The sequence below is a fragment of the Mandrillus leucophaeus genome, unplaced genomic scaffold (genome assembly GCF_000951045.1).
Source record: "Mandrillus leucophaeus isolate KB7577 unplaced genomic scaffold, Mleu.le_1.0 Scaffold922, whole genome shotgun sequence".
Classification (NCBI taxonomy): Eukaryota; Metazoa; Chordata; class Mammalia; order Primates; family Cercopithecidae; genus Mandrillus; species Mandrillus leucophaeus.
This window is the reverse complement of record NW_012110053.1, coordinates 176,155-188,232: the sequence shown is the minus strand read 5'-3', so window position 1 is coordinate 188,232 and position 12,078 is coordinate 176,155. Positions and strand designations below refer to the sequence as shown.

The following is a 12,078-nucleotide window of genomic DNA, read 5'->3' as shown; positions in this document are numbered from 1 at the left end:
TCGCCAGGCTGGAGTACATTGGGGCAATCTCGGCTCACTGCAACCTCCACCTCCCGGATTCAAGCGATGCTCCTGCCTTAGCCTCCCGAGTAGCTGGAACTATAGGCGCACACCACCACACCCAGCTAATTTTTATATTTTTAGTAGAAACAGAGTTTTACCATGTTGGTCAGGATAGTCTTGATCTCTTGACCTCGTGATCTGCCCACCTCAGCCTCCCAAAGTGCTGGGATTACAGGCGTGAACCACCACGCCCAGCCGAATAAATGAGTTTTAAAAATGCACTTCGGCCAGGCGCAGTGGCTCATGCCTGTAATCCCAGCACTTTGGGAGGCCGAGGCAGGCAGATCACCTAAGGTCGGGAGTTCGAGACCAGCCTGACCAACATGGAGAAACCCCATCTCTACTAAAAATACAAAATTAGCCGGGCGTGGTGGCACATGCCTGTAATCCCAACTACTCAGGAGGCTGAGGCAGGAGAATTGCTTGAACCTGGGAGGCAGAGGTTGCAATGAGCTGAGATCGTGCCATTGCACTCCAGCCTGGGCAATAAGAGTGAAACTCCATCCCCGCCCCCCAAAAAAAAAGCACTTCGAATGTGAGAATGAATTGGGTGACATGAATAGAGTATTATCCCTGAGAAGGGACTGAAAGGATCCTAGGGCCCTTCATGGCACATTCCTTTTAGGACCCAGAAACCAGGACTGGCTTGGTGTCTCAAGGCAACTCAGAACCAAAGCCTGGAACAGGCAGCTGTATCCAGAGTGGACAGAAGCCCAGAGACTTGACTGCTGGAGAGGTAGGAACTTCGAAGTTCCAGGGGAGGGCATGGTAGGAATGGGATGAGGAAAAAAGCAAGATGACCTGCACTGAGTGTAGCTTGGGAAGAAAAGGAGGGGAAACATATACAGGGAGGGGAAGCCCAGGACTCACAGCTAATGTAGCTTTCCTTCCCAGGTGGTCAAGTGTCTCTCAAGGTCAGTAATGATGGGCCTACACTGATTGGTGCAAATGCCTCCTTCTCTATTGCCTTGAACTTCCCTGGAAGCCAAAAGGTATTGCCAGATGGGCAGGTTATCTGGGTCAACAATACCATCATCAATGGTGAGTACTTCTCTATTCTAGGTCCTTATTCCTAGGGCTCAGGTTCCCTGGTATGCCCAGTGAGCTCAGGGAATGCCCCTTCCTCCTCTACTTTTTTGTTTTTGTTTTTGTTTTTGAGACGGAGTCTCGCTCTGTCACCCAGATTGGAGTGCAGTGGTGCGATCTCGGCTCACTGCAAGCTCCACCTCCCAGGTTCACGCCATCCTCCTGCCTCAGCCTCCCGAGTAGCTGGGACTACAGGCGCCCACCACCATGTCCGGCTACTTTTTTTTTGTATTTTTAGTAGAGACAGGGTTTCACCGTGTTAGCCACGATGGTCTTGATCTCCTGACCTTGTGATCCGCCTGCCTCGGCCTCCCAAAGTGCTGGGATTACAGGTGTGAGCCACCACGCCCAGCCTCCTCCTCTACTTTTTAAAACAAGTTATAAATGTAATACATACTCATTGTAGTTAAAATTTAAAAACACAGAGAAGGCCGGGCGCGGTGGTTCACACCTGTAATTCCAGCACTTCGGGAGGCCAAGGCAGGCAGATCACGAGGTCAGGAGATCGAGACCATCCTGGCTAACACGGTGAAACCCCATCTCTACTAAAAATCCAAAAAAAACCTAGCCAGGCATGGTAGCAGGCGCCTGTAGTCCCAGCTATTGGGGAGGCTGAGGCAGGAGAATGGTGTGAACCCAGGAGGCGGAGCTTGCAGTAAGCTGAGGTTGCGCCGCTGCACTCCAGCCTGGGCGACAGAGCAAGACTCCATCTCAAAAAAAAAAAAACAAAAACAAAAACAGAGAAAGCAAAAAGAAAAGAAAATTACAGCTGTAGTCCCTGCTACTCAGGAGTCTCAGGTGGGAGGATCATGAGCCTGGGAGGTCGAAACTGCATGATCACGCCACTGCACTTCAGCCTGGGTGACAGAGTGAGACCCTGTCTCAAAAAGCAAAAAGAAAAGAAAATTACAGTCCCTAAAGTGGAGGACAGCAGGATTCAGGGGACCTAGAAGTTGAAAAGACCTATATTTAAACTTGTCCTTGATATGTGACCTTGGGCAAGTTACTTGTTTTGTGTTTCCTTTTTTTTTTTTTTGTTCTTTGAGACAGAGTCTGGCTGTGTCGCTCAGGCTAGAGTGCAGTGGCAGGATCTCAGCTCACTACAACTTCCGCCTACTGGGTTCAAGTAATCCTCCCTCCTTAGTCTCCTGAGTAGCTGGGAGTAGCCTCCTGAGTAGCTGGTACAGGCGCATGCCACCATGCCCGGCTAATTCTTTTATATTTTAAGTAGAGACGGGGTTTCACCATGTTACCCAGGCTGGTCTCAAACTCCTGAACTCAAGTGATCTGCCCACCTCATTGTGTTTCCATTTCCGAAGAAAAAAGGATTGTTGTAAGGATTAGAATGTGATAATATGTGTAAAGTATTTAATGTAGTGTCTGCTGCAGCCTACAGTAAAGGCTAAATAAATGATATCTAGTGCTGTTATTTATTTATGTATTTATTTTTGAGACAGAGTCTCGCTTAGTTGCTCAGGCTGGAGTGCAGTGGTGCAATCTTGGCTCACTGCAGCCTTCACCTCCCAGGTTCCACCAATTCTCCTGCCTCAGCCTCCTGGGTAGCTGGGATTACAGGCTCCCACCAGCACGCCTGGCTAATTTTTGTATTTTTAGTAGAGACAGGGTTTTACCACGTTGGCCAGGCTGGTCTCGAACTCCTGACCTCAGGTGATTTAACCGTTTCAGCCTCCCAAAGTGCTAGGATTACAGGCATGAGCCACTGCGCCTGGCCCCCAGTGCTGTTATTTTTATTCCACTAGCTAGAGCAAATCACTCTAAATATTTTGATATGTGGCTATGTATATACATATATACACATACACATATATCTTCTTTTTGTTTTCTTTCTTTCTTCTTATTTTATTTATTTATTTTAGAGTCAGGATCCTTCTCTCTCTCCCAGGCTGGAGTACAGTGGTGCAATCATAGCTAATTGCAGCCTCAACCTCCTGGGCTCAAGTGATCCTCCTTCCTCAGCTCCTGGCGTAGCTGGAACTACAGGTGCATACCACCACACCTGGCTACTTTTTAAAAAATGTATTTTGTAGAGACAGGGTCTCGCTATGTTGATCAGGCTGGTCTTGAATTCCTTGCCTCAAGCAATCCTCCCACCTCAGCTTCCCAAAGTGCTGGGTTTACAGCCATGAGACACCACACCTGGCCAATTAAATTATAGCTTCTGGCCAGGCACAGTGGTGCATGCCTATAAACCCAGCACTTCGGGAGGCTGAGGCGGGAGGATTGCTTAAGCCCAGGAGTTCAAGACCAGCCCTGGCAACATAGCAAGACCATGTCTCTACAACAAAATAAAATTAGCTGGGTATGGTGGTGCATACCTGTAGTCCCAGCTACTCAGGAGGATTGCTTGACTCTGGGAGGTTGACACTGCAGTGAGCTGTGATCACACCACTGCACTCCAGCCTGGGCATCAGAGGAAGACCCTGTGTCCAAAAGAAAAATGTAGTTTCCACACCCTCAGCCCCCGACTGCCACCTGAAATGGTTATACCATGGAGAATGTACTTTCTAGCTAGGGAATATTCCCAGAGCCCCTCTCTGATACCCTGGGAACAATTTTAGGGGTTTTGGTATATAAAAAAGAATGCCAGGGTTTGAGAGTGACTCTGTATTTACCTTTCAGGGAGCCAGGTGTGGGGAGGACAGCCAGTGTATCCCCAGGAAACTGACGATGCCTGCATCTTCCCTGATGGTGGACCTTGCCCATCTGGTCCTTGGTCTCAAATGAGAAGCTTTGTTTATGTCTGGAAGACCTGGGGTGAGGGACTCCCTTCTCAGCCTGTCATCTACACTTGTGTTTACTTCTTTGTACCTGATCACCTTTCTTTTGCCCGCCCCTTCCACCTTAACTTCTGTGATTTTCTCTAATCTTCATTTTCCTCTTACATCTTTTCTCTTCCATAGCACCTAGCCCCCTTGAACTCTATCATAATTCTTTCTGGCAGCTTTTCCTCAATTATAGTCCTACCCCATGGAATGCCTCATTAGGACCCCTTCCCTGTCCCCCCATATCACAGCCTTCCAAACACCCTCAGAAGTAATCATACCTCCTGACCTCCCATCTCCAGTGCCCTGTTTCTAAGCCTGTCCCTTAGTCCCCTTTGACCAGTAATCTCTTCTTCCTTTCTTTTCATTCCAAAAACTTCAGGCCAATACTGGCAAGTTCTAGGGGGCCCAGTGTCTGGGCTGAGCATTGGAACAGGCAGAGCAATGCTGGGCACACACACCATGGAAGTGACTGTCTACCATCGCCGGGGATCCCGGAGCTATGTGCCTCTTGCTCATTCCAGCTCGGCCTTCACCATTACTGGTAAGGGTTTAGGAAGGGACAAGGCCAGTCATAGGGCAAGAGAAGGCAGGGAGGCTTGGAGGGACTGGAAAGGGGAAAGGTGAAATGCTGTGCAAACTTAAAGTAGAAGGGCCAGGAAGACCTAGGCAGAGAAATGTGAGGTTTAGTGCCAGTGAAGGGCCAGCCAGTCAGCTTGGGGTTGGAGAGTGTGGCTGTGAAGGGAGAAGTTGTGGCTCAGGCCTAGTTCTCACCTTTTCTGGCTCCAATCCCAGACCAGGTGCCTTTCTCCGTGAGCGTGTCCCAGCTGCGGGCCTTGGATGGAGGGAACAAGCACTTCCTGAGAAATCAGCCTCTGACTTTTGCCCTCCAGCTCCATGACCCCAGTGGCTATCTGGCTGAAGCTGACCTCTCCTACACCTGGGACTTTGGAGACAGTAGTGGAACGCTGATCTCTCGGGCACTTGTGGTCACTCATACTTATCTGGAGCCTGGCCCAGTCACTGCCCAGGTGGTCCTGCAAGCTGCCATTCCTCTTACCTCCTGTGGCTCCTCCCCAGTTCCAGGCACCACAGATGGGCACAGGCCAACTGCAGAGGTCCCTGACACCACAGCTGGCCGAGTGCCTACTACAGAAGTCGCGGGTACTACACCTGGTCAGGTGCCAACTACACAGCCCTCTGGAACCACATCTGTGCAGGTGCCAACCACTGAAGTCATAAGCACTACACCTGTGCAGATGCCAACTGCAGAGAGCACAGGTACGACACCTGAGAAGGTGCCAGTTTCAGAGGTCATGGGTACCACACTGGCAGAGATGTCAACTCCAGAGGCTATAGGTATGACACCTGCAGAGGTGTCAATTGTAGTGCCTTCTGGAACCACAGCTGCACAGGTAACAACTACAGAGTGGGTGGAGACCACAGCTGGAGAGCTACCTACCCCTGAGCCTGAGGGTCCAGATACCAGCTCAATCATGTCTACGGAAAGTATTACAGGTAAGAGGACCAGTGTGAATGAGGTTCATGGAGGTGGGGTACCCTACTCTACTCTGTAAGTCTTACCCAGGACTCAGACATTACCTAATCCTTTGCTTAGCACTATGGTCCCCTCAGAGCTCTCACTGGCCTGGCTATAAAGCCCTCCAGTCTCTATTAATGACACGGAATAGATCTGGAGTTCAGGAAACCAAAGTCTTCCCCTAGGCCATGAGAGAAGAGCTTGTTGCTTTCTCTACTGCTGAGAATGGTTGGCGAGACCAGGGAACAGACTGTGATCATTTACATAATATTTATAGTTCACTTTCTGTTCAAGCATAATTGCACGGAAATCCTTCCCAGATTCTGAGATCCTGATCCTTCCATTTCCCAACCCTGTATTCCCATCCCAAAGCAAAAAGGGAGGAATGAAATAGTGATGCTTGAATGAGTTAACACATGTTGAATGTCTAGCCTAGGACCTGGCATAGTGTGAGATGTGATAAACATTTGAGAATTTTTTAAAACTCCAGTGCCACCCCTAACTGTGATTCTGGAGGAGTCATTTTCTTCTTCTAGGCTTCAGTTTCCTTATCTATAGAATAAAGTTTCCCAGGTCTTATCTGATTCCAAGCCAGTGACTCCAGAATCCAGTAACTCTGGTTCAACCTGAAAAAATGCCTGCTTGGCCTCTGCCTCCAGATGAGTCATCTGTCTCTTGATCTTGCCTCCTCAATCCTCTCCTGCCAGGTTCCCTGGGCCCCCTGCTGGATGGTACGGCTACCTTAAGGCTGGAGAAGAGACAAGTCCCCCTGGACTGTGTTCTGTATCGATATGGTTCCTTTTCTGTCACCCTGGACATCGTCCGTGAGTCCTGCCTACTTTGGGGGCTGATGGAGGCAGCTATGTGCTGCCTAGGGCTGGTCAGTGGAAGCACACCTTGGGAGGAATTACTCACCTAGATAGGAAGAATACCCAAATGCCAGAGTCCTCATTTGAAAGCACAGGGATGAGATTGGTGGAGCAGCCCTGGGGCTTTCCTGTCTATGGGCTTTTGGGGAGGCCAGGTAGAGGAATCCTAACTTGATAATCTTGCAACTCTGCAGAGGGTATTGAAAGTGCTGAGATCCTGCAGGTTGTGCCATCCAGTGAGGGAGATGCATTTGAGCTGACTGTGTCCTGCCAAGGCGGGTGAGTGTCCCACTAGTGTGCTGATAACTCTTGGGTTGACTGTTTCTCTGCTCTCTGGCATTTAGTGTCCCTTCCCAGATCCCCTTATATATTGTGACACCTCTTCCAGGCTGCCCACGGAAGCCTGCATGGAGATCTCATCGCCAGGGTGCCAGCCCCCTGCCCAGCAGCTGTGCCAGCCTGTGCCACCCAGCCCAGCCTGCCAGCTAGTTCTGTACCAGATACTGAAGGGTGGCTTGGGGACATACTGCCTCAATGTGTCTCTGGCTGATGCCAACAGCCTGGCAGTGGTCAGCACCCAGCTTATCATGCCTGGTAGGTCCTTGGACAAGAGCTAAGATGACGAAGGGAGTGGATAGAGGGTAGCTGGCAAGGAGCAGACACTGAGTGAAGCAGTGCCTGGGATTCTTCTCACAGGTCAGGAAGCAGGCCTTGGGCAGGCTCCCCTGTTCGTGGGTATCTTGCTGGTGTTGATGGCTGTGGTCCTTGCATCTCTGATATATAGGTAAGAGCCTCATCACACAGCTCAGACCCCCTTATCCCTTGTTAGCACTACTCACTCTTCCTCAAGGGAGAAGAAACCATCTCTCCCTTTAAGGAAGCATGGTGTCCAGGAAAGAGCCTAGTCTTGTACGTTGGCCAGACTTGGGCTGCAGTCTTGTTTGTGGGACCTGGGGAAGTAGCTTAACCTGTCTAAGCCTCTGAAAAGTAGGTAAACTAATACTTGCCCTGTGGAGCTGCTGTAAAGATTAGAAACAATGAGTAAAGCACCTGGCTCTGAAGCAAGAGTGCAATAATTGATATTCGTGACTGTTGTTAATAATGTGAAGAGTGGGGGCAGTTTGGGTAAACTGAGTTTTCTTTTTCTTTTTCTTTTTTTTTTGAGATGGAGTTTCACTCTTTTTGCCCAGGCTGGAGTATAGTGGCATAATCTCGGCTCACTGCAACCTCCACCTTCCAGTTTCAAGCGATTCTCCTCCTTCAGCCTCCCGAGTAGCTGGGATTACAGGCATCAGCCACCACACCCGGCTAATTTTTGTATTTTTAGTAGAGACAGGGTTTCACCATGTTGGCCAGGCTGGTCTCAAACTCCTGACCTCGTGATTTGCCTGCCTCGGCCTCCCAAAGTGCTGGGATTACAGGAGTGAGCCACCATGCCCAGCCTGGGGTAAACTGAGTTTTCTACCTGCAAGAAGGGCAGATCCCCCAGGCCTGGGGTGGCATGATCCTCAGGCAGGGAAGCTTATGGGGTGAGGGAGGAATGGACAGAGGTTACCACAGAAATAAGAGAGGGTAAACCCTGGAGTTGAGGAGAAGGGGAGGGAGCTAGGATCAAGGCTAAGCAGACTGGGATATAGGTGTGTTCCCTTCTTTGGAGAAGCACACAGACAAGCTACTTTTGTCCATTGCTAACCAGTTTACCCCTTCTCCCAATATCAGGCGCAGACTTATGAAGCAAGCCTTCTCCATTCCCCAGCTGCCACATAGCAGCAGTCACTGGCTGCGTCTACCCCGCATCTTCCGCTCTTGCCCCATTGGTGAGAACAGCCCACTCCTCAGTGGGCAGGAGGTCTGAGTACTCTCATATGATGCTGTGATTTTCCTGGGTTGACAGAAACACCTATATTTCCCCCAGTCTTCCCTGGGAGACTACTATTAACCGAAATAAATACTCAGAGCCTGATGCTGGTTTTTTGGTCGCTTCTTGGGAGAATCTATGTCATTTAAGGAGTGAAGGTATAAAAGAAGGATGTGTACCACTTACTTAGCAGATCCCAAAGGGGAAACACAAGTCATTTTATTCAGATGAGGCACTTTCAATGTATGTGTTTTGGGGTGTGTGTATATGTGTGCGCAGGGGGAACAGTGAGGTGGTGCAGGATAATAAATACTGTAAGGGTGAAGGAACACTCCCCCAAGCTGGCAGGAGCGTGTGGCAGCAATGTACAGATCCTCAGGAGTAGAGTCCAGGAATAGGGAGGTGGGTTCACGGCTGGCTTGGAGGCCAAGGGTGTCCCCTTTAGCTCAAGAAGCCAAAGAAATTGGTGGAGCGGGGGGGTGGGCCCATGAGCATGGGCATCTGGTTCTTGTGGGTGATCTTGATCTGGAAGGGAAGGGAGCACATTCAGAGGCAGGACCTGATGCTTTGGGGCTGTGGCTTCAGAGATTTGGAGGGAAATCTGTGGGGTTTGGGGTGGGTTTCTAGGTTCCTAGAGAGGCCACAATAGGGAAACCAGGGGCTGAGAAATCAAGGTTTAGAATGAATGATGTGCAGGGGAAGTTCAGGCATTAGAAGGGTGTAAAGAAGCTGTGGAATGGGGATTTAGCATCCATGGAGCCCAGGGGTTTAGTTTTTGGCTGGGATCATCAATACTCACTGTACAGGGCGTCTGCATCCAGGGTTCTCCATCAATTTGCATGGGAAGGGTTTTTGTGGTGCTATGGGAGACCAAGGAACATTGGTGATTTCCTTACTAATTGAATACCAAAACTCTGCTTCTCAGGTTGACTTTGAGACCTTCTGTCACTGAGGGAGATCTAGTAAAGCTCCTCCCCACCATTCCCATGACCCTTCTGCTGCCCTAGCCCCACACCTTCCCTCAGGGACCCTGGTGGAGTCTTCCTTACTGGAAGGTGATCTCAGAGCACTTGGCCAGTCGACGTCCCGCATTCTTGAGCTTGGTATAGATTTGGCCCATCTCAATTGCACCCTCCAGCCCGACTACTTCCAGTCTCTTGTCACTTAGGTCTGGGGAGGAAGTAGGGAGTTAAGTTTTACACAAATAGAGTATCCCCATAGGGAGTCACACTTTCCCTTGGTCCTGCCCACTCAGCTCCCAAGGCTGCTCCTCTCACCTGGTACACAGGTTTTCAGGATATCAGGGTCGGTGATGACTTTAGCTGTAGCACCTAAGGCCTGGTTGATCCCATAGATATCCCCGTGGGGTTTCCTGGTATCACCCCAGAGGTTGGAGCCACCATGCATGCTAGGGATGTTTAGCACTGCAATGCCTTCTAGGGACAGGTTGCTCAGATCCAGCGGTTTCCCACATATCTGAGGGGAGGGGCACAGTCCCAGTTAGGGAGGGTACAGATCCTCACCTCATGGCATAATCATAGATGTGATCACTCCCTCCACCAGATGACAAACTGGGGGAGGCAGGATTTGGAGATGTGCAAGGGATGAAAATTGGGACTAGTGTATCTTGAGGACTTGGAGAATTGGAGTAGGAGAACTGGGAGGTCAAAGAAGTATAGGTTCAAGAATATGGGAAGTTCCTAAGGGTGCCATGGAGGGAGAAACTTGGCTATTAAGAAGCTGAAAAGGATGTAGGGTTGAATCTTATTACACACACCTCAACTGTCAAAGACTCCTCCAGCTTTTTGCATGTTGAGAAGATGGATTCAGATGTGGCAAATTCGAAGTACCATAGCTTGTTCTTCATTCTGTGTCAGCCCCAACACAAGGCCCAGTAGGGAGGGACAGGTTACACAGTGCTGGTGGGGGTGGTAAGTGACAGGGAAGGGCATCAACCTCCTAACTTTAGTCCCATGGGGAACAAGGGTAGCTTTGGTTAGGGGATTTCCTAGAGGTGCCACTGCTCTTCTAAGCAATCTGAGTCAAACTTGGTCACAACCTGACACTGTATGCCCACACCCCCCTCTCCTTTCCCTCACCTGCTGTTGAACTTCTCAGGATATTTCTCTCGCATGATGTGGAATCGATGAGCAATAGAGGCATCCTGGAGAGTTCAGGACATGAAGGTCAGTACAGAGCTCGCTATCTCCCTCCCCGTCTCCCCTCTCTCCCAAGTCCCCATGTTGCTCCCCATAGCGTGTCCCAAGATCTTCTCTTGCAACTCACACCACTGTACTGCACTCCCGATTTCCCTGTGTCACAGGTCACTTAACCTCCCCCCTCCCTTTCTGCTCTCCTCCAGCCTCTGACAGCTTGGCCCCCACTTTCTTCCTTCTCCCCAAGCCCCATTCCACTGACCACACCAATGGAGAAGTAGTTATTGATGATTTGAAAGGGGACGGGGTCACTCTTTTCTTCAGTTTGTTGAGGTATCACCTCCACGGACCATCGATCCATATGTACCACTTTACTCGTCTCTAAATCCTTGAGGATCTTTGCCAGATTCTGTCCTTCATATCCTAGGAGTGGAGAAGATAGGTTAGCACTGAGCTCTGGGTCCCAGAGAGGCCTCTTCTCAGCTCCCAGCTCCACAAATTCCCAGGGGCCTTCTGCCCTGTTTCTTCAGAGCCTCCCAACCCTAGCCAGTGACAGGGCAGAGTGCATGGTCACAGCTCCTATGGACCTTTCCTCTATACTGTGTGGAGGGTGAATGTTTCCAATGTGTGTGGATATGCAAAGATGGCACCAACAGTCATCTGGAATGTTGGAGAGAATAGCCAGGGGAATGCTGAAAAAGATGGGTGACAAATAGGGATAATCCTCTCTCACACTCGACCCCTGATGCTTTCACTCCCCATTCAGACAGACCACAGTATAAAGCAACCATGTGTAAACGGTGTTATACAGGCAGAGTGAATGGAATAAAAGGTTCAATAGTAAAGAATAGAGAGCCCCCAAATAGACTCAAGTATATATGGAAATTTAGTATGTGATATCATTTCAAATAAATGGGGAAAAGATAGATTATTCAATAAATGGTGCTGAGGAAAGGGAGGAGCAGAATGAAAAACTACCTACTGGGTTCTATGCTCGCTACCTGCACGACATGACCATCCATACCCCAAACCTCCCCAAGTGCTGGGATTATAGGCTACCTGCGCCCGGCCAGAATTTGTACTAGAAGAAAACATTAGTAAATGTTTTTATAATCTTTGAATGAATACAACACTTGAAGCCCAAAAGAAAAAGATAGATAAATATAATTATGTTAAAATTTAAAACTAGATGGACATGGTAGTGCCTATAATCCCAGCTACATGGCAGGAGGATTGCTCGAACCCAGGAGTTCGAGACCAGCCTGGTCAAAATAGTGAGACCCCATCTCAGAAAACAAACAAGGCCAGGCGCAGTGGCTCACTCCTGTAGCCCCAGCACTTTGGGAGGCTGAGGCAGGTGATCACTTGAGGCCAGGAGTTCGAGACCATCCTGGACAACATGGGAAAACCTCATCTCTACAAAAAATATAAAAATTAGCCAGGTGTTGGTGGCTCACGCCTGTAATCCCAGCACTTTGGGAGGCTGAGGCGGGCAGATCACGAGGTCAGGAGATCAAGACCATCCTGGCTAACATGATGAAATTTTATCTCTACTAAAAATACAAAAAATTAGCCAGGTGTGATGGCAAGTGCCTGTAGTCCCAGCTACTTAGGAAGTTGAGGCAGGAGAACGGCGTGAACCCAGGAGGCAGAGCTTGCAGTGAGCCGAGATTGTGCCACTGCACTCCAGCCTGGGTGACAGAACGAGACTTTGTCTCAAAAA

The 12,078-nt window shown here is 49.5% G+C and overlaps 2 protein-coding genes across 9 annotated transcripts in view; one reads left to right on the top strand and one right to left on the bottom strand.

The window, feature by feature from the left end:
• PMEL (premelanosome protein) overlaps positions 1–8,304 on the top strand; it is a 12,899-nt gene extending 4,595 nt beyond the window's left edge. For 2 of the 3 annotated variants that reach the window (XM_011969990.1, XM_011969989.1), the window contains exons 3-12: positions 689–799; positions 958–1,104; positions 3,790–3,924; positions 4,315–4,476; positions 4,728–5,450; positions 6,180–6,296; positions 6,536–6,620; positions 6,730–6,935; positions 7,038–7,125; positions 8,061–8,304. In XM_011969990.1, the coding sequence (XP_011825380.1) occupies positions 689–799; positions 958–1,104; positions 3,790–3,924; positions 4,315–4,476; positions 4,728–5,450; positions 6,180–6,296; positions 6,536–6,620; positions 6,730–6,935; positions 7,038–7,125; positions 8,061–8,196 (1,910 nt within the window). In that variant the 3' untranslated portion in view covers positions 8,197–8,304. The remainder of the gene's footprint in view (positions 1–688; positions 800–957; positions 1,105–3,789; positions 3,925–4,314; positions 4,477–4,727; positions 5,451–6,179; positions 6,297–6,535; positions 6,621–6,729; positions 6,936–7,037; positions 7,126–8,060) is intronic. The other variant, XM_011969991.1, reaches the window with a different exon arrangement.
• An 81-nt stretch (positions 8,305–8,385) lies between these two features.
• The window catches only part of DGKA (diacylglycerol kinase, alpha 80kDa), a 28,390-nt gene continuing 24,697 nt past the window's right edge, over positions 8,386–12,078 (bottom strand). For all 6 annotated transcript variants that reach the window (XM_011969992.1, XM_011969993.1, XM_011969994.1 and 3 more), the window contains 7 exons: positions 10,618–10,778; positions 10,299–10,363; positions 9,977–10,067; positions 9,477–9,675; positions 9,249–9,369; positions 8,999–9,059; positions 8,386–8,724 (listed from right to left, as the gene is read on the bottom strand). In XM_011969992.1, coding sequence (XP_011825382.1) covers positions 8,641–8,724; positions 8,999–9,059; positions 9,249–9,369; positions 9,477–9,675; positions 9,977–10,067; positions 10,299–10,363; positions 10,618–10,778 — 782 coding nt within the window. In that variant the 3' untranslated portion in view covers positions 8,386–8,640. The remainder of the gene's footprint in view (positions 8,725–8,998; positions 9,060–9,248; positions 9,370–9,476; positions 9,676–9,976; positions 10,068–10,298; positions 10,364–10,617; positions 10,779–12,078) is intronic.